This window comes from Pelobates fuscus, chromosome 2, assembly GCF_036172605.1.
Source record: "Pelobates fuscus isolate aPelFus1 chromosome 2, aPelFus1.pri, whole genome shotgun sequence".
In the NCBI taxonomy this organism is placed as follows: domain Eukaryota; kingdom Metazoa; phylum Chordata; class Amphibia; order Anura; family Pelobatidae; genus Pelobates; species Pelobates fuscus.
In genome coordinates this window covers 86,189,960-86,215,499 of record NC_086318.1, presented here as the reverse complement: position 1 = coordinate 86,215,499, position 25,540 = coordinate 86,189,960, and the positions used below count along the sequence as shown (strand labels likewise).

Here is a 25,540-nt window from a genome sequence, read left to right as displayed (position 1 = left end):
AATTCAGGATTGCAATTAAAGCAGGTAGAAACACATTGGAGTGTGCAAATTACCCAGAACCTTAATTGATATAGGAATGGGTTTGTTATTCAAAGGGTTGGTAACATAAGCATACTGCAATTGTATGTGCTGCAGGTTAACTAATAAATGTCACCCAGACACATATATTTTTTTATTGTCACAATAAAACGTGTAACAGCAATTAGTAAAAACATAAAAATCTCAACAACATATTTTTTGTGTGTTGACATTCACAGTAGCCATAGGAGTCTCAGTGAGCAGCAGCCTGGGGGGGGATTAATGTGGATGTGGATGTGGATGTGAATGGTCCATCCATCCCAACCTCCCTGGACTGTTGACAGCGTCCATGGCAACCGCTGCCCCGCTCTTTTTTTCAGTAGTGGGGGGCGTGGTTTGTCACGGCGCCGTCTCCCGCTCCGTGATTGGCTAAGCTGCCTCCCGTCACCTGTCTCGAGGTTTCTGATTGGGCGGCGCTTTCAAACCTCCCAGTTCCGCCTTTTCCGTCTAACTGTAGCCGAGCTCTGCGAAGGATGACATAAGAGGTGTGAGTTGGGGCAGTGGTGGTGGTGGTGGGTCAGTCATAATTGCTGGTTAAAGGGGGGTTGTGCTTGTTTATTACCATCCATGGGGGGCAGTTAGAGCGCTGTGTGTGTGCATTGATGGAGGGTGTGATGACTCTTTGTGTGTCAGACCCAGAACAATGCTGTGCTTATAGTGCACTGCACTATACACTGCTCTCAGTGCTATTCAATAAAGTGGGGATTCAGAGTTACACATTTTAGGCTGAAATACCTGAAATTTTACCCACCCCACAATCTGTTTCTGTTTATAGTCTGCCTCTTTTGGCCTTAAAGGGACCCTATAGCCACCAGAATAATAACAGCTTAATGTAGTTGTTCTGGTGTCTATAACATGTCCCTTCAGGCTTTTTAATGTAAACACTGCCTTTTTTTTTTTGTATTTTACAAGAGGGGCCGGGAGCCTAAACGGCTATATTAAACCTATAATGTCAGGAATACACGTTTGTACATTCCTCTTTAAATTTAAAATATACTTTGAAATCTCTTGCAGTTCACTTTAGTGCATATCCCTGTTAGCGTTCATCTGCTGTCTAACCTGGGGCACTCTTGGTGTGCTGGATAGCCTTTTTTTCAGTGGCAGCAATCGGGCATAGCTCTGGCTGAGCACCATGGGAGGTGTAATTTGCAGCATTTATGGAGCCGGTGTTTAGCCATCACATATGTGAAATGCATTAAGTGATCGGTGGCAGATGGAAAGTACCCTGGAGATTGGCAGAGATCCATAAAGGATGATAGTATCTTTGGAGCAGTGTAGTCATCTATTAGTTTACAGAAGGTTTAGTACATCATGTGAATTGAGCTAATTTCACATTTTATCTGGTAGTTATTGTTACATTTCTGAGCTGCTTTTTTAAAAATTTTTTATTTATTTTTAATTACTTTATTTTAACGAGTTATAGCGTAACATATAACATGACATGCGAATCAGAGAAGTACATGCTGGAAACATTGGCATTGATAGCACAAAGCTGGGATCAACTCATTTTTTCACCCCCACACATGTAGGTGAGGTAAAGCAAGCTATATTTAGAGGGGTGCAGGTAGTGGACTTCGCGCCTTGGAACTTATCATAGGTGCGCTCTTAAACTCTGGCTAATATAAGGCATGTATGGGGTAGGAGGTGAGCGTAGGTGCCTTCTATAGCTAGAGGAGTTAGACATAAGTATGAATACCTATCCAGAAGGCCGGTATAGTAGCCGAGCGTGCAGTACTTTGCTCGTGCGTGTGCATCACCGTTTTCTTGCATGTTAGATTAACCCCTTAAGGACCAAACTCCTGGAATAAAAGGGAATCATGACATGTCTCACATGTCATGTGTCCTTAAGGGGTTAAGGGTTGGGAAAGGACTTAAAGGACCACTATAGTGCCAGGAAAACATACTCTTTTTCCTGGCACTATAGTGCCCTGAGGGTGCCCCCACCCTCAGGGTCCCCTTCCCGCCCGGCTCTGGAAAGGGGAAAGGGGGTATGTAGATACAAATATCCATTTTATTATCTATCCTCTTACCTTTTTCCAGCGCTGGGCGGGGAGCTCTCCTCCTCCTCTCCGCCTCCTCTCCGCCCCGTCGGCTGAATGCGCGGCAAGAGCTGCGCGCATTCAGCCGGTCGCATAGGAAAGCATTTACAATGTTTTCCTATGGACGCTTGCGTGCTCTCACTGTGATTTTCACAGTGAGAATCACGCAAGCGCCTCTAGCGGCTGTCAATGAGACAGCCACTAGAGGATTTGGGGGAAGGCTTAACCAATTTATAAACATAGCAGTGTCTCTGAAACTGCTATGTTTATAAAAAAAATGGGTTAACCCTAGCTGGACCTGGCACCCAGACCACTTCATTAAGCTGAAGTGGTCTGGGTGCCTAGAGTGGTCCTTTAACAACTGGCCAAATCAGTGTCTTATGGATCCAGGGTGTAAACAGTGTGGTCATTAATAAATAACAAAAGTAAACAGTGCAGCATATGGGCACATTGCATAAAGTAGACATAATTGCCTGCCGCCCCGAACTTCAGGTGGATAGGGTGTGCGTGTCAAGCAGTCCCCTTCTGGGTATGAACGGGGTGACTCCCGCAAAATTCCACGATGGGCGATCAGCTGCCGGAATGTTCTCCGCTATTCCTAGGGCCTGGAAGAAAGTTGATGCTTCGAAGAGGTGCGCCATCTGATGTGTCTTGCTGGCCTTGTCAACTATTAGTCAGCATGGTCACCACTTGTAAGGTATGGAATGTTTCTGTAGTAGTTGGGTTACTTGCTTGAGGGATCTTTGCCATACCAGGGTATGCCTTGGGAAGTCCAAAAAGAATGCTAGCTGTGCCCCTTCGAACGTCACCAAAGGAGAGCCTCTCACGGCCCCCATAAGTACTCCACGGTCAGATTCCCGCATTAGCTTCATCAGAACATCCCTGGGTGCATGTTGGGCTGCGCTGGGTGCCTTTTGTGAGGCGAAATCCCATGGGCATTTGTTTTGCCTGCTTCGGCATCAGCAGAGTGGAAATCAGTGGGGGAGTTCCGCACCTGAGATTGTTTATGGTACTCCCTGGATTTTCAGGTGCTGTGCTCTGCCTTGTCCTCCATGAAGGCTATTTGCGCCTGTTGTTCCGCACATTTGTATTTGCAGTGCACCTATGGCGGTGTCAGTAGCCGTTTGTGCTCGTTTGGTGCCCTCCATGCCTTCCTCCATACCCTGCATTCTATTAGTTAGAGTTTTAATTGCCTCCCTAACCGGAGCCATATCTGCATTTAAACATAGTTTTAATTTCTGCCATTAAAGCCTCAATGTCTGCTTTGGTGGATGGGGCAGAGTCATCCAGTTTAGCAGTTATCAGAGTTACCGTGCTTGCTTTAGGGGGAGGGATGATATCAGCTGCATCACTATCCTCATCAGAGGACATCACGGTGTAGGCCTCAGCGGGTGCCATCTTGGTTGATTCCGGCTGCGGGGTCGTGCGGAGGAGGACCCTGATATCTCTGGATCCCATGCCCGGATCCGCTCACTGCTTCTTGGACTTTTCCTCCATAATGTTGGGTAGCTGGCTAGTGCCTTTATGCGCTTGATCACGTTGCTGGTACTGGGCTTTAGCTGATGAGAACAGGGTAAGTGTGCGGAGCTGCCTCAATGTGCGTCCAGCTCGTGCAGGTGTTGGTTCCGCCCACTTAGTGTTTAAAAAAAAAAATATCAATAAATAAATAAAAAACAAGCTTTTTATCAATGTTACGACCAGGAAAAGAAATTGTAACATGTTTGTTGTCTTGTCTTCATCCCTTTTATTTTATCATTTTCCTTTTCTTCGAAAACTGAAAAACAAAACCCACATACAGAGTTATTCACTAAACCCCCCCCCATTTGGTGAATTAAACACAAATGGCAAAATTGAGACAAAATAGCCATTCGTGACTAAGGCTGAGTTGGAGAAGTTTTACAGATCAGCTATTTTTTTGGAGTTTTTCCATTTTGGATTTGCGAAAATCAAGAGTTTAGTGAATGATCATAGTAATGTTAGGTTTTACCTATGCTGAAGTTACAAAATGTATCTCATGTTGGTTCTGTAAAACTGAAACTTGCCACTATATTGCTTTTATCTCTGTTCTAAATGAATAAAAATAATAATAGTAATAATAAAAATATGGTGGTTAGATCAACTTAGAACAAGCATGTATCCAATTTATTTTTTGTTTTAAATATATTTATTGGTATCATGTCAAGTTTTCTTACATCAAACCGAGTTTCATGAAAGCGAACAGTCGCCTGCGCAGAGGCTTAAGCATCAGTATAAAATTACAGTTGTAAATTATCGCCTGCGCAGAGGCGAATCAATCAGGTCATTTTCATCGTACATAAACTATGTCTAGGCTTTAATCTAACATTTAACCACAGTATTCTGAATTAACATTTCAACATACTTGTCTAGAAGAAAAACATTAGTTGTGTAATGCATACAACTGTATAGGGTGGTTCTAAATTGGCCCTTGTGAAGATGTAGTGGTACCTTAAGGAGTATGTAAAGGCTTGTGCCATGTAGGTGCGTTACCTAGGTGGATAGTGAAAGTGCTATGCTTTTAACATTTCGCATGGCTATCCCGTGGATGGTTATTTGTGACTCATGTAATTGTGTTGCACGTATTATCATCCGTGTCATGTCGTGGATGTGGTTTACGGCTGCATGTGCACATTGCAGTCGGTCGCCTGTGTGAAAGTGTGTTCCTCGTTGTATTACTCGAAGCAGTCAGTCGTCTGCGCGGGGGCGTTTCATACCCTGCATCTAACATCGCGTTTAGTTGCCTGCGCAGAGGCGTGTTTCTCAATACATCTATCATAGCGTTTTTTTTGCCTGCGCCGAGGTTCCTTTCACCTAGCTGCAGTGATGACTTTTGGTGCCTGCGCAGAGGTTGTTTGGGCATGTCTATTGCATCCTTAATAGTGATCTTAGTTTGTGTGCTGTGTTTGGTTTGAGTTGTGTGTGGGTGTCGTTCGGTGAGTGAGGTGTGTATTCCTGGTATCTATAGTGGAGTCTGTCAGCGCCGCGCGTGCTTAACATGTTCTTAGGGCTGTGTGTGGTTCAGTGTTGTTCAGATGTGTGGTATATTTGCTTGGCGTTTTTCGGGCGTCTGGTTTGTTATCTCGTGTGCATCCCAACTTTCTGGTGGGTTCGGTTATGTGGCCCGTGCCTCCTGTGTTCTAGGCGGTAATGTGGGTTATGTGTGTTGCGTTGTTTCATCTTGTTCTGTCTATTATTGGCCGCTGTAGCCCCTCGGTATATTCTCAGGTATCTGTGTTGTGTGTGGCTGGTATGTCTTGCTTGTGTCTCCTCAGCATGTGGTTGGTCATTGTCGTATTATGTGTCTCCTTTCTCATCGCCTGGTTATGTGGCTATCTTTTGTGTCTGAGGTTGTTTTTCGAGTGTATGTGTGTGTGGCGGTGTCCCGAGAGGGTATGTGAGGGGGTTGCTGGTTGGTGGCCTGTTATCCAGTCCCCCGTTGCCGCCCCGTTCTGCTCAGCCCCCAGGTCTCTCGGCTCCCCGCTCTGGCCTGCCGCTTTCTTGCTCGTTCCTCTCGGGGGTGTCTGCCGCAAGGCGGCTTTGGAGGGGGTCGGACGTGGTGTGGCGTAGCCAGTAGAACCAGCGTTGTGTGTATTGGTCTCTTTGTCGCGGGGTGACGGCTTTCACGTCTTCGAATGTTCGCGTCGCTTCCACTTCTGCTACCCATCGTTTCAGTGGGGGCGTAGCTGTTTGTTTCCAGTAGATGGGGATGGTTGCCTTGGCCGCGTTGAGCAGTCTGGGGATGATGGATCTGACGTATGCCGGTGTTGGCATGGTGGTTTTGTGTAGGAGGAAGGCAGCTGGGGTCTCTGGTATTAATTCATCCGTTACTTCGTGTATAGTCTTCCCAATCGTCTCCCAGTATGGACGGATCTTGGGGCACGACCACCAAATGTGCTTGAATGTGCCTACTGCCTCCTCGCATCTCCAGCAGGTGTCTGGCACCTCTGGGTTCTTTGCGTGGAGCATTGATGGTGTCAGGTACCACCGAGTGAGGATCTTGTAGGAATTTTCCTGTAGACGTGCTGAGCCCGGTGTCTTTTGTATCAAGGTGATGGCCGTGTCCCAGTCTGCCTCTGTCATGGGCTCGTCTAGGTCCTCCTCCCATTGTCTGATGCATGGGGGTGCCAGTAGGTATCTGCTCGTGATTAGGGTCTGGTATATCTGTGATATGGCTCGGGGTGGTTCTTGGTCTTGCAAACATAGGTGTTCGAATGTGGTTGGTTCCCTCAGGAGGTATGGTTTCTGGGGGATTGATCGGGCGTATTGTGTCATTTGCGCTCTCTGGAGTGTGTGTTCGAAGGTATGTGGTCTGTCCGGGAATAGTTCATGTAGTGGTCGGATGTCGAAGGGGTTTCGGAGGATGTCTTTTATGCGGATGATTGGCTTGTGTCCTAGTGGGTGCGGAGTTGTGCCCATGTCTCCTGCCGGGAAGTCTGGGTTGCCTCTCAAGGGGAGGAGTGGGCCGGGGTCTGTCGTCAGGTACTGTTTCGTGCCCTGTTTGTGCCAGGCTTGCATGGTGGCCGCCACAAATGGGTTGGTGATGTGCTTGTGTTTGTATGTGGCTTTTGGGATCCACGGTAGTGTCCTGAGGTCGCAGTTGGTCGTGTCTGATTCTAGTTGGGTCCACTGTTTCGTGCCGCTTGCTACCGTCCAACTGATGATCCTCGTGAGGTGTGCCGCGTGGTGATATTTCTCAAAGTCCGGCATTGCCAATCCCCCCCGTAGTCTGGGTAGGATTAGTTGGGCATGTGCTATCCGGGGGGACCTGCCTTTCCATATAAATTTGCGGACTTCCGTTTTCAGTGCCGTAAAAAATGATGGTGGAGCTGTTATCGGGACTGTTTGGAATATGAACAGTAGCTTGGGAAGCAGCGTCATCTTGACCGCGTTCACCCGTCCTAGCCATGATATGTAGTATGAGCTCCATTTGTGCAGTTCCTCCGTTGCTTTTCTCAACAGTGGGAGGTAGTTTTGGGCGTACAGGACTGCTGGATTGGGTGTGAGCCAGACCCCCAGGTACCTCATTCTGTGGTCGCACCAGCGGTATGGGTGTTGTCTCTGGATCGTTGTTTTCAGTGCGTGATTGACCGTGAGGTTTAGGATCTCTGACTTCGAGTGATTGATTTGGAGATTCGAGAGTCGGCCATATAGTTCAAATTCTGTCTGTATTGCCCTGAGGGAGGTCTCTGGGTTCGTGACTACAAACAACAGGTCGTCCGCGTACGCCATGATTTTGTGGTGCGTTTTTCCGATCTCCATTCCTTGTATGTCCGCGTTCTGTCTGATCTTATTAAGAAAAGGCTCCAGCGTCATAGCAAACAGTAAGGGTGAGAGCGGGCATCCTTGCCTGGTTCCGTTGAGGATGTTGAATGGGTCCGATAGTGCGCCGTTGATCCTGAGCCTTGCTGACGGGTCAGTGTATAGCGCCATCACCCAGGTGAGGAACTTCGCCCCGACGCCGAACTGTCGCAGTGTTGCGAACATCATGTCCCAGTCCACTCTGTCAAACGCTTTTTCTGCGTCTGTAGACAGGAGTAGTACCGGCGTCTTTAGCGTCTTGGCGTGGGCTATGATATTTAGGGCTCTGATGGTGTTGTCCCTCACTTCCCTGCCTGGGATGAATCCCGTTTGGTCTGGGTGGATTGACGCGGGGAGCAGTGGCGCCAGTCTGGTCGCGAGGATGCTTGCGAGAAGCTTGAGGTCTGTGTTTAACACAGATATCAGGCGGTAGCTGGGGCACAGTGTTGGGTCCTTCCCTTCCTTCGGGAGTAAGGTGATGTTGGCCGAGGTGAATTGGGCCGTCGGTGTGACTCCTTCTTGGATGGAATTAAGTGCCACCAGGAGTTTCGGTGTCGTTACCTGCGTAAATGTTTTGTAATATTGGAGGGGGAGGCCGTCCGGTCCTGGGGCTCTGCCGGTTTTCGCCCTCTTGATGGCATATGCTATGTCCTCTGGTGTTATGGGTGCTTCTAACGCTTCCCGTGCTATGTCGCCTATATCGGGCACGTTCGCGGAGACCAGGTAGTCCCTGATATTTTCAGTGATGTTTGGCCGTGGGGCTCCTGGGGCTGTCTGGCGGAGGTTATACAGGTTCTGGTAGTATGCTCGGAATGTTGCGGATATGTGGTCCGGCCTGTGTCTGAGTTGTTGTCTGGCGTCCTTGATTTTCGGGATGTAGAGTTGGGTCCTACGCTGTTTGAGGAGGTTTGCAAGTAGTCTCCCGCATTTGTCCCCGTGTTCATGTATCATGTGTTTGAAGTGTTGATATGAGCGTTGTGTTGAGCGGTTGAGATGTGTGGTGAGTTGATCACGTTTGGTTATCAGGTCTCTGTATGTTGTCGCGTCCAGGGTGCGTTTATGTCGCGCCTCTAGGGTTGCTATGTCTCGGCCGAGGTCGGTTATCTCTTGTATCGCCTTCTTTTTGCGTGATGCGCTGAGTGCTATGATCTGGCCTCGGATCACAGTTTTGTGTGCCTCCCAACACGTCAGTGGCGTTACGTCGTCGGTTTCGTTTTCCACAAAGTATGTTCGTATGGAGTCGCTGATTTTATCTACCACTGTTGTGTCGGAAAGCAGCGATTCGTTCAGCCGCCACGACATTTGTTTGGGCCTGAACAGCGGTGATTTCAGCCGTATGCGGATTGGGCAGTGGTCTGACCACGTCATCGGTAGGATCTCTGCAGCGGTGAGCAGAGTCAGGTTCGGGTGCGGTGTGAGGAAGTAGTCTAGCCTCGTGTATGTTGCGTGGGTCCTGGAGTAGAAAGTATAATCGCGGTCTGTTGGGTGCATCGCCCGCCAGCAGTCTGCCAATTGGTGGTGATGGAGGAGGCGCAGGGTGTTCGCATATCTGTTATTTGGGGTTGCACTTTGTGGGGACGAGGAATCTTGGTCCGGGTGTAATGCCAGATTTAGGTCTCCGCCAATTATTAGTGTACCTTCTGTGAATTTCATCAGCGTATTCAGTGCGTGTCCGAGGAATTGGTGTTGCTTAGTGTTCAGGGCATATATATTGGCAAATGTGTATGTTTGGTCCAGGATTGTGCCTTTAGTGAAAACATACCTACCTTGGCTGCATCTGATGGTAGCTTTTTCTGCGTATGGGATACGTCTGGAGAAGAGAATGCCGACTCCCCGCGTGCGCTTGTCCGGGTTGTTACTGAAGTATCCCACATGGAAATTGCGGTCTTTCAGGGCTGGTGCTCTACTCTCCTGAAAGTGGGTTTCTTGCAGGAAGGCTATTGACGCCTTGTAGTGTTTTAGATCTCGTAATAGTCTCGTTCGTTTTCCCCTGATGTTCAGTCCGTGCACGTTGTACGAGACGATAGTCAGGTCCTCCCGCGCGAATCCGTTTGGCCCCGGGGCTGGCATCCCGCGGGCGGCCCAGGGGGACCTGTGGATATGGCTGGGGGTGGGGGCTGAAGGAGGTGGGTGGTGTTGGGTTTGCGGGTGTTTGTGCGGGTTGCGTCGTGTTGGTGTGTGTGCGTGTGGGTGGTGTATCTGCCTTGTGTGTGTATGCACTGCCTCTGGGGGTCAGTGTCCGTGTAGGGTAATGGACAGTTAACCCGTCAGTGCGACTGAGTGTCCGGCCTGTCGGTGGGACCTAGTCGTCTTTAGGGTGTGTGCGTCCCTTCCTGCGAAGGGGGCCGTGTGTCCTGGTCCTGCGGGGAAGTCTAGCCGTGTGCCTGAGCTTTCCCTACCGAGTCCGTAGGGGTGTTTGTGTTTTGAAGTATGATTTGGTGTGTGGATTCCCGTCTCTCTAGTGGCTATGTGATCGGAGCTTCCGCTCGTTCTCTCGGTGTGGTGCGTGGATGGGTCGTTTGGTGTGCGTTAGTGCGTGGTGGTGCTGGTTTCTGAGCTGCCTTATGGTGTTCTGGTGTGGTGGTCACCCTGTCAGCCTATGCGCTGGCGCGGTCCTACCGGGGGGGGGGGCCCATGATCCGTGGGCTTTGCATGGTTTTTGGTGGACAGTCGTGTGTCGTGGTGGTTTGGTTGTTCTCAGTAATTTGTCAGGGTCGTGGGGCGGCTGGTCACTCGGGTCTGCCTTGGGGGGGTACTGCTACGTACTTCTTTTAGCGTCTCTAATACTGATATTTTGAGAACTGGGGTCGTGGTAGGGCGGTTTTTGCCTTTGCGGCGTCTTAGGGAGTCTCTGTTTCGTATCATGTAGTATGTCTGTCTACCAAGTATGTGGGAGCACTAGTCAAAGGGTCTGCTGGCGCCACGTCTGCGAGCATTGAGGCGTTGTGTGTGCCCAGCGGGGGCTGTGTGCGTGTGGCATCTTAGACATCAGATATATCACAAATAGCAAGCATGCATAGATTATAACCCCTTAACTGCTTTGTATTTCGTTTTGTCTCCCCTCATCCGCTCTTGTTGCCTGTGGTCTCCCATTCCCCTCTCGCCATTCCTAGGGCGCCCCACGACTAGCATTAGGGTTGTAGTGATCCCCTCCCTCCCTCCTCGCCCTCTCCTTGCCCCTTTCATGCTCTCACTGTCCCCCCTTTCTTCCCCCAGCCCCCCTTCCTCTCCCCTCCCTCTGTGTGCTTACTGCCGTCTGTGTTTGCACTGTGCTCGCGGAGCCCGTGCCCTTCCCCCCCTGCCCTTTTCCCCTGGCCCTCCCTCCCGTCCTTAGTGTGGCTCCATTTGTGCGTGCATTCTGTGTCCTTCCTGTGTGCCATGCGGGTTCCGTAGAGCTTGGGCGTCAGGTGTTAGTTCGTCCATAACCTCTTTGGCCCCTTGGCCTGGCCCGACCCTTGTTCCCATTCCCCTCCCCAAGAGTCCAGTTCCCTCCCTTCTAGTTCAAAGTTGTGTGTGGTATTATGCGGTAGTCCCCTCAGGCCCCCCGGTTACCCTTTCCCGCCCCAATCTTTCTAGCTTGTACTTGTGTGTGCGTCTATAGTTGGTACTCACAGTTCGGTGTGTTCTCTCTGCCGCCCTTGAGTCCCCCCCTGGTTGTTTGATGGTCTGTTTACCGCTCACGCCTCGCCTGGCCTGGGTTCCAGTCGCGGCGGCGTTGGTGCTGGGGCCCTTGAGGGTTTTGGTCCTGTCTGCGTGGTTGCTGCAGTCCTGGTGGTTGCTGGAGGAATGACCTTGTTAGCCAATCGGGTACCTGTATTGGTGGGAGGCCTAGGGTGCGTAGAAAGCTTGGGACTTCTTCTGCTTTTCTCAGCGTTAGTTGATCCGGGCCCTGTCTGGCTGTCAGGGAAAATGGGTAGCCCCATCGGTACGGAATTCCTGCTTGTTGTAGCGCTGAGGTCACAGGGCGTAGAGCTCGCCTTGCTTGTAGTGTATAGCGGGACAGATCTTGGTAGATGGATATGCTTTGCCCCTCTTGGCGTATGGTTCCCATGCGGCGTGCTGTGCGCAGTATTTCCTCCTTTAGCTGGTAATTGTCCAGGCAGCAAATGATGTCCCTGGGCTGGTCTTCTGGGGCCGGTATGGGTCTTAGGGCCCTGTGTGCCCTCACTAGGCCTATTCTGGGTATCTGCTGACCCCCGAGTACCTGTGCAAATAGTTGTCTCAGGATGTCAGGGATATTCTCCGCCGGGCCTCCTTCTCTCACCCCGCGGACGCGTAAGTTCAGCCTGCGGCCGCGGTTGTCCAGGTCGTCCACCCATGTGGTCAGGTACGCCATGTCTGCTTCTTGGCCCGTGACAGTCGTGTTGGTGTGCTCCAAATCTGTCCGGAGGGCCTTTGTCTCTGCCTCCGCCACGGACATGCGGGCCTCCATGTTAGCCATATCTGCCCGGAGTTGGGCCACCTCCTCACGTACCACCCGGCCTAGGCGGTCTGAGAGGGCCTCAATGTCTGTTTTCATTAGGAGGTTGGGCAGTATCTCCCTCCATCCCTCCTCCTGCTGCATCTGGGGTTCTGAGGCTGCAGATAAGGCTGGTGAGTGCCTGGCCGGGGTGGATGGAGTGGAGTCCGGCGCTTGGTTTGCGGCCTCCATTTCCGGCTGCGGGGATTGCGCGCGGGTAGCGGGTTGCATGTAGGACCCGATTGTGTGGTCCCCTCCGGGACCCGCGGGCCTCGGGGTGCCTCCGGTGTCGGTGAGCTTCCTTGTGCGTCCCATTTGGTGTGTGCTGCGAGCGGGATGAGCTGGTTGGTGCGGTTTCGGTGCGGGTGCCACGAGGAGCTCCGGGTTCACACTGCCATCTTGGTCGGCTGCCGGACACGCCCCCTCCCAATTTATTTTTTGATTGTATGTTTGCTTGAGTTTGGATTTGCACAACTCGTATTTTCTGTAACTTCGTTTTCTTTGGACTACTTATTGTACGGCATTGACATTAAAGAAATTAATATAGAAAATTAGCAGTATCTCAGTACAATATAGTAATACTTGATGAATCGATATCTCTGAAACTGGTGGTACAAATATATTGTTTTCTCTTTGTTGAAAATTATGTTATTCAGTAGATTAAGTCCTTTGTATGGAGTTAGAACTCTTCTTCAGACACTGTCGCGACTATGAAAGGAAAGAAAGGAAAATGACAGTGTAGTTCATAGCAACACCATCTATAGTAAAATTGTTTGAGTTGGAGCTAGGCAGTTCTCAAGCTTACGGTAAGGGATCGTTTGGGATACACCTGCACAAAACATTCTGTGAAATGTAATTCTCATTGTCAGCCATGCAGTGCCTATTAAGAATAATCTTCATTACAGTTCTTAGAATCTCCAGTGTCCACAAAGGTTATGGTGTATACTGAGACTTTTGCAAAAATGTGTTACAGTTGGTTCGTCTAATTCAAAATAGTTAAATCATACCCAAACTAATCCATATGTCCAGGAAATAACTTATTTTTCAGATGTTAAGGTGTGGATTAAAAGGAGTTTTATTTGGATGAACTGGCCAAAGTGATTTTTTTCGCATTGCAATAACTGGCACCATTATAAACTCTACTTGAATGACACTATGTTCTTGTGCTGAACCACTACAGTCTAACTATCATGGCCCACAGTAGATGCTGCTCACGGTTTTCAATAATGCAATAATGAGTCTCCCATAAATAACTGCATGACTTTATAATATTTATGTTTTACCTGTTTTTTTTTTTTCTCCATAGCCAAAGGCAAACCATAATTGCTCCAAAATGGCAGCTTCAGTACACCCAGATTCGCCCAGTTCTCCATTGCATGTCGTTTCCCCACTGAGTAAATCTTTCCCTCAAATCCCAAGTCCAAAAAGAAGGCATCATTGTGGTCGAGACCGGGGCCACTGGAATACTGCCAGTCTGACAGGTAAACCTCATGTGTAAACTGCATGAATATCACCTCGAGGTCAGAACATTCTAAACACCATAACCACTGCAACTTGCTGTGCCACTACACAGTACCCTTGTGCCTCCCACTCCCAAGTGTAAGTAGTCACACTGTTTATGAGTTTTGACTTCTTACCTGAATGTCCTCTTGTCACCACTCTACTCGTGAAGAAGGTCCCAGCAATATAACCATTACAGTAGTAGTGATTATGGTGTTTGAAGGTTTTGTATATAGTCACACTTAAAGCTCTTCCTGCGTTTATTCTGTGGAACAGAGAAACAAATTTATGTTTTATTCTATTTTTTTAGGAGAAGATTGGAGTTCTTATAGTCTGTCTTCGGCAAATGGTCACAATCTGTCCCGATCACCTTTGGGTACTGCTAGTGGTATTCCCACCCCAGATGATAGCAGTCCATTCTCGCCCATTTATGGGCGCAGTGCAAGCAGAGCTGTTTTGACAATCTGCACAAAGACTTCTCAGGTACTGGTTAAAATTCAGATTTTTACTGCAGTACAGCTAGCTAGCATTTCATATACAAACAGTAAAGAGACATTGTTTTGTGTAAATGGAAAATGACTACAATACTCAATAATGTACGTTCAAAGTGTATGTTGGGTTTCTTTCCTGTCTCCTACTAAAGAGTTACTCCTACAACATTTATCATTTTTAGAAAACCAATTATAATTCCCACAGCAGTATATCAGGATGGATGGATGTCTCCAAACTGTGTATTCAGTCAGATGTATACAAATTTTCGATGTGGTATAGGAGAAAATAGAGGGACAGGAACCCCCAATTGAATAGTATCTCAAACAATTTATTAACATAAAAGGTTACAAACTCTTACTTTGGTAGTGGTGGGTATGCCAGCAAATTACCAACAACTAAGCGTGTGTGTGTGTATGTGTGTGTGTATATATATATATATATATATATATAGATAAGTAATGAAGGGAGCACACTGGGTCTTGAAAATCGTGCAAAATTATTTACTGCATTCAAAAAGAATACAACGCTGTGGTATACAAAACAAATCAACGTTTCGACCCTGCTGGGTCTTTATCAAGATCACAGTGCAAATAAAAAATTACTGACAATTTATACATAAACATGTGTTAAGCTTACCATTAGGATGATCGGACAGCCTGCAGACTGAAAACCCGGAAGTGAGGATCACCACGTGACATCGTGTGTGTGACGTATTCCGTATTGCGTGAGTAGCGTAGTTGCTAGGTAACTACGTCTAAGAAGTGAAAACGTGTTGCATATTACGTAGATAGCGTAGTTGCTAAGTAGCTACGTCCGAGAAATAAAAACAAATGCCCGAAGAGGGCAAAATGAAGACAGAGAGGCTGCATCAGCCTACCAGCTTGTATATACAGAAACCTTGAGCCCATACCTTAAAGATCCACATGTGTACATCTATGTGTGTACTGAAACTAGGTGCAGTGAAAAAAAAGTGAAAGAAAATCAAAGTGCAAATCTTAAAGTGTACGAGCAGTGTACATATAATAACACATGTAGATAGGGATAGGGCTAGAACATATATCGAAGATTAGTTACTGAATCACATTATGGAATCTACCAATACCAGTGCAAGGTATATGAGGCATTCTAATCTATACCTCTAAGGTATATGAATTTAATCTTTATTACTGTATCAAACTGTAGGCATTGAGCTGGAAGCATGATATCTATATAGTCACTAGTCTTACCATATTCATATAAATATATATACTTCTATCAACATACAGATCTATTCTGTGACAATCTGAACCTGCCCTCTAGGTTAGGGACTCTTTTGCCAATTCGCATTTGGATCTATTCATGTATGTAACCATTGAGGATCAAACTATGGCGACTGGTTTACCTATAGCAGAATAGATTGGGGGGGATATTTTCTTTATAAACTAGTGAATAGTTCTATCATATAGAGATAGGGAGTTACAGCTGATAGAAGTATATATATTTATATGAATATGGTAAGACTAGTGACTATATAGATATCATGCTTCCAGCTCAATGCCTACAGTTTGATACAGTAATAAAGATTAAATTCATATACCTTTCATATACCTCTCGGACGTAGCTACTTGGCAACTACGCTATCTACGTAATATGCAACACGTTTTCACTTCTTAGACGTAGTTACCTAGCAACTACGCTACTCACGCAATACGGAATACGTCACACACACGATGTCACGTGGTGATCCTCACTTCCGGGTTTTCAGTCTGCAGGCTGTCCGATCATCCTAATGGTAAGCTTAACACATGTTTATGTATAAATTGTCAGTAATTTTTTATTTGCACTGTGATCTTGATAAAGACCCAGCAGGGTCGAAACGTTGATTTGTTTTGTATACCACAGCGTTGTATTCTTTTTGAATGCAGTAAATAATTTTGCACGATTTTCAAGACCCAGTGTGCTCCCTTCATTACTTATCTATATATATAACGCGGGATTGCACCTGGGCCCATAATACTTTGAAACTACATGAACGGAGGAGTGCCTGGCTTTGATATTTTGTATATGTGTATATATATATATATATGTGTATGTATGTAAGAAACAGGAGCACTCGCTTGGATCTTGATAAAGACCCTGAAGGGTCGAAACGTTGATGCTGAGTTGTGATTAAACGGTTAATACACATTTGAAAAATCCAAGCGAGTATATTGTGTATTTTTGCAGATTTTGATGGCCAATGATAAAGCCTGCAGACTCTTTGGATACAGTAGTCCAGAGCTGATTGGGATGAGCCTGTCTGTGCTAATCCCTGCTTCCAGTCACAGGATTTCTGAGGAGCTACAGGAGGAGCTTACGGAGGGTGATGGACTTTCGCGGGTACCAGGGGAAGTGGTAAGTAAAATGTAGCATCACTTGGCTCTTATATTCAAGTTCTTGACATTTTGGGGAAAAAAGTGCAATTCTGGGCAAAGTTTGAAAAGTAGTATCAAAAGCAGATCCCACATAATACTCGTTATGGTGAATGTACCATTTTTAGAATTGTGACCTACAGTTTGGTTTGTGTACAATGATCATTGAATGTCTTTTTATCAGGTTGAAGCTGTGCGCTCTGGGGGAGAGGTGATAATACTGCGCATGTGGATACGAAGAGTTAAGAACCAATGTCTGCTGTTTTTAGAGAATATACAAAGAATCACTGCTACACTGTCATTTCAGCAGGATGTGAGTATTATCCACTTAAACACTTTACACTTTGTCTTTTGAGGGATACTATCATGCAATCCATCAGACAACTGACCCTCTGAAGGTTTATTGAGGTTTAGGTTGATGCTAGTGGGCTTTTTTTGACCCTCAAACCCTCATATTAACCTTTTTTTTTTTTTACCATCTGCTTTTTATTTTTTAATTTTTTTAATTTTTTTTTTTTTTTTGCTCTAGGGTTCATTCTATATTGAGGTGCAACTTTGTTGTTCCTGCACCTATTCACTTAATGTGCTTCTATTGTGGGACACTGTTACTAATGTTTCCCTGAGCATTATTTAGTCTCTCCCCATCATGGCTGTATTAGTATATTAGTCCTTTTAAATATTTTAATTACTCCCTAGAATTAATCTAGGTGTAGTTATGATGTACCCTGGCAACGTTTTCTAGTTAGTGGGCAAACCGTCTTAAAACTGTTTGTCCTCTTACTTGGTCATGCCAGGCTCAGAGGGTCCTATAAAGCAGGCTTTATGACATCCCACTTCTACAAAGCTGCAAAAGCTAGATGCCGATCCTGCCAATATAGCTTACTTAGGGTTGTCCAAGAGGGAGAAATACAACTCCTACACTTAAATTAAAAAAAAAATAAAAATAAATAGAGCCCAAAAGAAAATATTCTTGTAATTTGTTTTCCTTTTTTTTTTTTTTTTTGACGGAGTGGGGGTGGGTGAAACCTTGACTTGTGTCTTGCAATTATTGCTTAACTAGTATTTGCAGCTACTGTAAGCCCTCCCCATGTTCCCCAGCCCAGACTTTCTGTGGTTGTTTAATCACAGACTTCCCAATGCAGCTCAGTGAGACGTGTTGGCAAGCCAGGTGCTCTGAGCCATTGCTGCATTTTGAGTTTAGTTCCACTGAGCTAAAAATCCAGGTAATGACAAGAACAGTTGTCTGACTGACAGCCGGGAAGGTGTAACAAGGCTTATTTATAAAAGAGCAGCTTCCTGTTGAAATCAGCAATTTTGTAAAATAAAACAAAGAGGGCACACATAAACTACTTTACCAAACTGAAATGCTTTTATGTGTTTAGGATGTTTCTTTAATTTTTGAGGTTACTATTTTTACCACCTTCTTTTTTTCTAGGGAAGGATTGTGTCCTGTGATAACATATGTGCACGGTTGTATGGCTATATGGACCCTGAGGAACTTTTAGGGCAGCGCCTAGTTGACTTATTGCCCTCCATTCATTACCCACTTCCTGGGAGAGAGATGCCACAGGTACCAATATGCTTGTGATTTACAGAAATGATGTTGACCTACTTAAATTCATATTATGCAACCCTGCAGCATAAACATACTTAGATCTAAAAAGCACTGTGCATGAGTCATAATGGGTAAAACCTCAAAGGCCTGCTTAAGATATACATCACTGCAAGCACTTGTAAAATAATATGGAGAACCCAACAGGCATTTAATAGTTTGCAGTAGTTGTCTTCTGGTAAGCTTGTAATGATATCTTAAGGGCACACTTCAGACAGCAACACAATTTAAGTGCATTTGATAGGTTTTGGTCTCATATTCTTAATATATCCTGTATTTTTAGTTTTGAAGAATAATAAAACGTTTAAAAAAAGCAAAACGAATAAAATGTAACTCATCATTATCCATCCTGTTGTTCATAAATCTCCGAAGTAACCATTCTGCTTTAATTTACAGCTACATGGCCATCTCATTTAAAGGGTACCAACAGAGTGAACTTTTAAACAGATTAGGACTGATTAATAAATGAGTAGAATTATCATTCTTGTATTGGTGTTTAAGAAGACAAAACACCCCATTTTCTCAATAGCAAATACATTGTTAAAGTAATATTTATCACGTAAATAATAATATTCTGTTTCAGAGTGTAAGACAGCAGAGAATAGTCGGTATAACACGTGATGGAGCAACCTTCCCGCTCACTTTAAATCTACTAGAGAGTTCGTTGGAAGGTGTCCCTGGAGTGGAGGAATATTGCGCTAGCCTCCATGTCCTGTCCTCTATCAGTGGCCTGATCACCCTGCGTCCAAATGGATCCATACATGGACTGAATGGTAGTTTTTCGGCTGCTCTGTTTGGCTACGACTCAACACAACTTTTAGGGAAGGTGAGTATTAACCTGTGCCATTTCCTATTTTTTTTTTTTATTTTTTTTTTCAGATACACATTTAAAAAAAAAAAACAAAAAAAAAAAACCACAGTACAAGGACAGCATTGGTCCTATTATAGCCCTGAAGCCAATGTGTTTCTGAACACTTTGAGGTAGCATGAGGCAAACTGGTTGAAAACAACTGCTCTAGATAAAAAAATAAAATAAAAATGTTTTATAATTGGTAACCAAATTTGCAAAATTCAACCTAAAACAGATAGAAAAAACAATCTCCAAAATTGCCAAAATTTATTAAAATAGTTTTTCAGTTCACCACAATGCATTATTTATGAAATGAATTTGTTCATTTCATTTTGTGAATAGATGTTGTCCATAACAAAAGACTTACAGGCCAGAATAGTCCTACTCCCAATTTAGCCAGGTGCTAGACAAGATAAGAAATGGCTTTGTAATCAGCCCATGATTGTCAGATTAATACAATTTATATTGCTGTGCAATGTCCTTGCATCAAATAACTGTGTTCTCAAGGCAGCTGGTTTGTTTTACATTGTGTGTTTTTCTACTTTTTGTTTTTTTTACATTTATATTCTGTATTTATATGTATTCTGTTTGTTTAGATCAGCCATTGATTCATTGTTTTACTTGTGGTTTACTAGCCTGGTGTTAATTCATGCAATATTTTTATGATGCTTTAATTAATGCAGTACTGACCCGTGAGAAAATATATTAGAAACATAACATAGAATGTGACGGCAGATAAGAACCATTTGACCCATCTAGTCTGCCCAATTTTCTAAATATTTTTATTAGTCCCTGGCCTTATCTTATCATTAGGATAGCCTTATACCTATCCCACGCATGCTTAAACTTCCTCACTGTGTAATCCTCTACCACCTCAGCTGGAAGGTATTCCATGCATCCACTACCCTCTCAGTAAAGTAATACTTCCTGATATTATTTTTAACCCCTTAAGGACACATGACATGTGTGACATGTCATGATTCCCTTTTATTCCAGAAGTTTGGTTCTTAAGGGGTTAAACCCTTGCCCCTCTAATTTAAGACTATGTCCTCTTGTTGTGGTAGTTTTTCTTCTTTTAAATATAATCTCCTCCTTTACTGTGATGATTCCCTTTTATGTATTTAAATGCTTCTATCATATCCCCCCCCCCCCCCCCCTGTCTTCGTCTTTCCTCCAAGCTGTTAAGATCATTTAACCTTTCCTTGTTAGTTTGATCCTGCAATCCATGAACCAGTTTAGTAACCCTTCTCTGAACTCTCTCAAAAGTATCAATATCCTTCTGGAGATACGGTCTCCAGTACTGCGTACAATACTCCAAGTGAGGTCTCACCAGTGTTCTGTACAATGGCATGAGCACTTCCCTCTTTCTACTGCTAATACCTCTCCCTATACAACCAAGCATTCTGCTAGCAATTCCTGCTGCTCTATTACATTGTCTGCCTACCTTTAAAGTGGCACTGTCATGCCAAACTTACCTTTATTTAATCAATTCCTCTTCTCTCCCTCTCTCAGGATCTGTTCTTCATATCTTCCTGTCTGCTCTAGTTTTCTTTAAAACATAAGACAAAGTAGGGACTATTTGGAGGTGTCTTACGCCTGACCATCTCTGACCAGTAGAGGAGCAAAGTGTGCTTCATTTCCGGTGGTCAAAGACCTTTCCGTACAATTCTAAGCATTCCTCCCTGTTCCCGCAATGCTTCCTGTCAATATTCCCGAACGTCATGTCATTTAGACAGAACACCGGCGAAACTGCCGAATTGCATCCTAACACAATGAGAACAGTTTGTTCATTCATGTTAGGACACAATTCGGGACTTTGTTCGTATCGGAATTTCATTCTAATCAATGAAATTCCGATCCTATTCGTGCCACGGCTGCATCTTGCAGCCGCTTAGTAGATAACTCCCTAATTCCCACGGTATCAGGGAGCTATCTACCAAAAGGCTGAAAGACCTAAATTGGTCTACCAGACAAATTTACTAATAATAAGTAAAGATTACTTGGTATTAGTAAATTCTGTCCCTACTTGCTATATCGCGTCTACTAAACAATGAGCAGCCTGTGGCCATCTTAACCTGACGAGGGCACAGCGCAGACTGAGCTCCACAGGGCGGGGAAAGGCTTGGGGACCTCTTGTCACCTTATTGTTTTTTTATGGCCCCCAACAATAGGTACTAGGGTTTTTTTACAACCGTGAGCAGCCACAGGCTGCTTACTGTTTAGTAGACATGCCCCTACTTGCGGTATAGTGAGTAGGGGCATTCGGGAGATTTCAATCTCTCTTATGTTGTTATGGGGGTCATATTGGCCCCAGTAGAGTGAGGGAGGACATAGGGGGGTAAGGAAGTGGCGGGGAGCACTGCTCCCATCTTTACATTTTACAAGGAGGGAGCTGCGAGCCGGTAGCTCCCTCCTTGTAATAAACTGAACGAACACTGATATTCAGTGTTTGTTTGTTCGTTTGACATTTCTATTCATTCATTCGTCTTTCTGACGAATGAATAGATAAAATTCCTGTTCGCATGCCCAAGTGTTTAACTGGGCATGTGTGGGAATTTCACAGCGCTATCTAGTGTGGGCAGATGACGTGTCCCACAGGGACTTAATCTACCCACACAAGGATGGCGGCGCCCAGGACCTAGGTCCAGGCAGAAAATAAAGATAAAAAAAAATAGGTAATATGGGGGCATTTGGGGATGACTAGGGGGACAATTGGATGTAGTGTAGTCGGGAGGGGGTTAAAAAAAAAAAAAAAACAACAACACGGGATTCGGCCATGACAGTGCCGCGTTAAGTCATCAGAAATAATTACCCCTAAATCCCTTTCCTCAATTGTGAGGTTAGGACTCAAATATTCTGTACTCTACTCTTGGGTGTTTTCGCCCAAAATGCATTATCTTGCACTTATCCACATTAAATGTCAGTTGCCACAACTCTGACCATTTTTCTAGTTTACCTAAACTGTCATATGGCTTTACCTCCTTGAACATAAACCCTGTTGCAAATCTTTGTATCATCAGCAAAAAGACATATCTTACCATCAAGACCTTCTGCAATATCACTAATAAAAATATTAAACATAATCTATTATTTCATATATTTTCTATTTAATCACATTTCTCCAACAGAACATCACATTTCTTATTCCTGGGTTCTTTCACTATATGCGGAGTGCAGAGATGGAGCATTCACCACTTTTGACTCCTTCTAAAGAAATGCAGCACAAAACCAGATCACACGACCTCTCCTGCAATGATGGTAATTGTAAAATGGATAGAGTTTGCTATCTGATGGGGAAAAAATGTGAATATACTCACTACATCCTGTTAAATGTTTACGTGATTATTGTGGTTGGTGTGCCCCTTTAAAATTTCAGTATCCAAGGTTAACATTTTTCAAATCTAGCAGACTGGGGTTGTGGACTAGATAAAGTACATTGTTGATGTATCTTCATTGCTGCAATAATTTGCTATTTTTAGTACCACGGCAACGGCCATTAAAATGTAAGCTCATATGCCTTGTTGAAGCAAAGCTCTTCAGTGAGTCCTACACTAACAATTCAACTTGATGCTTTTAGCTATAAGTTGAGAGCGAATGAGACAGAAAGATATATTTTTATGAGTCCCTACACAAGTATTAACCCTTAGTAGGACACACCTGTGGTGGGCAGCATCACTGTAACATTGCTGTGTAATAAAAAAACAAATACAAACGCATAAAGTTACTTTTTTATTTTAAAGGGACACTATAGGCACCAAATCAGCTTTAACTTAATGGAGTGGCTCTGGTGTTTTTAGATCATGCCCCTGAAGTCTCACTTCTCAATTCTCTGGCATTTTAGAGTTAAATCACTTTATGCAGCCCTACTCACACCTCCATGCATGTGACTTGTACAGCCTTCCTAAATCCTTTCTGTAAACGGTGCTTAAACATCCTTTGTTGCAAATTCTGTTTGATGTAGAATTTCCCATCTCCTGCTCAATAGCCTCCTAGACCCTGCAGGACTCGTGTAGGTGGTTAAAGTTCAATTTACAAAGCAGGAGATAAAAACTTCTAAAGCAACATCTGACTGAAACCATTTTTCATGCAGACTGTGTGAGTCACAGCTAGGGGAGGTGTGACTAGGACTGCATGAACCGAAACAATAATGAATTAACTCCTACAGGGACATGCTATATGCACAAAAAATGCTTTATTAAGCTAAAGTTGTTTTGTCCCGGTAGTGTCCCTTTAAATTTAACGTGACACAACTTGATAAATTTACAGTTTGAATGGATTAATTGTAAATATTATGCTGACCAAATTGTGTATATTAAAAGATATACTTACTTGAAGAGTACCTTCCTCCTCCTCTAAACTGGCCGTGACAATGGATGTGGCTACTCACTCCTAATGACTTGCATGCATCCCATAATATTTAACATGTTTCTCTTCAATGCCTTGCTGAACTAACGCACGTCAGGGCTTCATACACAAATTGTTTTGTTTTAGTGGTTGTCATGCACTGACTGATCAAATTTTTATCTGCTGACAGTTATGGCAAAATATTTACAGAATAACTCCATGAATACTGGTGAGGATCATCCACACAGTGATTGCTGTGTCGTATTAACACCTCCGACCCCATCTGCAAGGTATTGATATATTTTTGTTATTAAATAGTTTTATGAAAGTTTTTTTTCAAGAAGACAATCCAACAATAAGAACAAAAGAAACATTCTAGATTAGAGTGAGATCATACAGTGTGTGTGTCTCTGTCTATCTATATATCTATGGTCATGTACTAGTCTAATGAGACATTATGGGCACCAAATCAACTTTAGCTTTATGAAGCTGTTTTGGTGTTTAGATCATGCCCCTGCAGTCTCACTGATCAATTCTCTGCCATTTAAGAGGTAAATCATTTTGTTTATACGTCCCTAGTCCTACCTCTCTGCATATAACTTGCACAGCCTTCCTAAACACTTCCTGTAAATAGACATGTATTGTTTAAACTTCCTTTATTGGAAAGTCTGTTTAATTGAGAACTTCTTATCTCATGCTATGTTATAGCAATGTAGGCCCTGCAGGAGCCGTGTGTGTGTGTTTTTTTTTTTAAGTTCAATTTACAGAGCAGGAGAAAGACATTTCTAAAGCAAATTGACATCTGATTGAAAATGAAAACCATTTTTGTTTATGCAGGCTGTGTTCGTCACAGCCAGGGAAGTGTGGCTAGGACTGTATAAACAGAGGATTTAACTTCTAAATGGCAGATAATTGAGCAGTGAGACTGCAATGGCAAGACCTTTTCACCAAAACCCCTTCATTAAGCTAAAGTTGTTTTGATGTCTATCGTGTCCTTTTTAAGATACAAAAATTGTCATTCAGCACTTGACCGATTCAGCCGACATGTAGGGACCTTCATCTGATTTGGTCCTAAAATGTTAAATCGTGATGTTTGTTTACTGTATCTTCACTTAAACAGCTTTTGACTACTACAAGACCTATGAGGTCTCTCTCTTCTTTTGTCTTATATAAAGTGGCCAGAGAAAGCATATTGGGAAAAGAAACATGAGTAATCATGTCATATCATACAAAACATGAGTATGTGAATCATTAATATAATTGGCAGCTATGCTGTGCAATTTTTAAGGTAAAAGCAGCAATATAATTACTTAAAGCGTACCATGTTTGCTTTCTTATTTCGCAAAACTGTATTTTCTTTGCCAAATGAGTCATAATAAATCATTTCTATGGCTCACAGGGTGTAGCTATGGTTTCAAGTAATTAATCACAAAGAGTATTTTTTAAATTACAATTACAGTGTTTTTTAAATCAAGGCAGACATTATTTTATAAATGTAAGTAAAACGTCTTTCATAGCTGCCTGTGTTTCCAGCACAAATCACGATTTATATTAAGGTTCAGGCTCTCGGTTCAATCTCAAACCATGTCAGATTAACTGTAATAAAATGATATGCATGCATACTTCAATATAGAGTTAAAAAGTGCCCTTTACAGGCTAGATTAGAGTATTATACAGAAGCATTCTAATAGCAAGCAGAGTTCTGACTTTAGGTGAGTCTTGGTGTGACCCACACAGTTTAAAGATGCACTTACTAAATTTTGTGGTTTTATGTAGGTCAAAATGCTATGTTGGCCAATGCAACCACCTCCAGAGATCTAGGAGTAGATAAACGGTTCTAACTACTGTTAGACTACTGGGGGGAGTCAGTTCAATCCTGGCACCATAACCACTGTAGTGCTTTCTTTTATTCTGATGCTTGGAGTGTTCCTTTAATATACTTATGTAATTAGACCCATAAACACTTTCAGCTTCTGGCCCTTGAGGCCCTTTATTATAAACAGTGTGTGGACCTTGTTTAGACGGCAGTGACAATGGGAAATAATCAGAGTGATGGGCACATACAAACCCTTAGCACCAGTATATCTGGGCAAAGATGGACATATGGCTAAGGGGGTAAGGGAGCAAGTCCTAATATTAAGGGGGCAACAAAAGAAAGGGAAGCTCTCTATATAGGGAGCTCCCTCAAACTAAGGACACCACTGGATTCGATAAACTCTCAGCTGGTGTAAAGGGCAAGCATTCCAGTGACCAGGGATCGGAGCGACCTAGAGCAGGGGGAGGCATACTGCTAGGAAGGCTAGTTTGCTTACCTTTCTCTTCTCCTTTTTGTAGGAAACAAAAAACAGTCTCTATGGTTTTATTTCCTGTTGTATGCCTGCTACAGAAATAATTCTTACTTCTGTGAATTTGTCTTGTGTATGAACAACATAAACTGCAACAATCTATGATGTAATATTG

The 25,540-nt window shown here is 44.1% G+C and overlaps 1 protein-coding gene across 1 annotated transcript in view; it reads left to right on the top strand.

Moving 5' to 3' along the window:
* Positions 1 to 516: 516 nt before the first annotated feature.
* The window catches only part of PASK (PAS domain containing serine/threonine kinase), a 58,831-nt gene continuing 33,807 nt past the window's right edge, over positions 517 to 25,540 (top strand). The window contains exons 1-9 of the mRNA XM_063442413.1: positions 517 to 563; positions 13,199 to 13,373; positions 13,703 to 13,875; positions 16,090 to 16,257; positions 16,459 to 16,587; positions 17,710 to 17,844; positions 18,470 to 18,712; positions 21,865 to 21,994; positions 23,271 to 23,370. Of these exons, the coding sequence (XP_063298483.1) occupies positions 13,226 to 13,373; positions 13,703 to 13,875; positions 16,090 to 16,257; positions 16,459 to 16,587; positions 17,710 to 17,844; positions 18,470 to 18,712; positions 21,865 to 21,994; positions 23,271 to 23,370 (1,226 nt within the window). The 5' untranslated portion in view covers positions 517 to 563; positions 13,199 to 13,225. The remainder of the gene's footprint in view (positions 564 to 13,198; positions 13,374 to 13,702; positions 13,876 to 16,089; positions 16,258 to 16,458; positions 16,588 to 17,709; positions 17,845 to 18,469; positions 18,713 to 21,864; positions 21,995 to 23,270; positions 23,371 to 25,540) is intronic.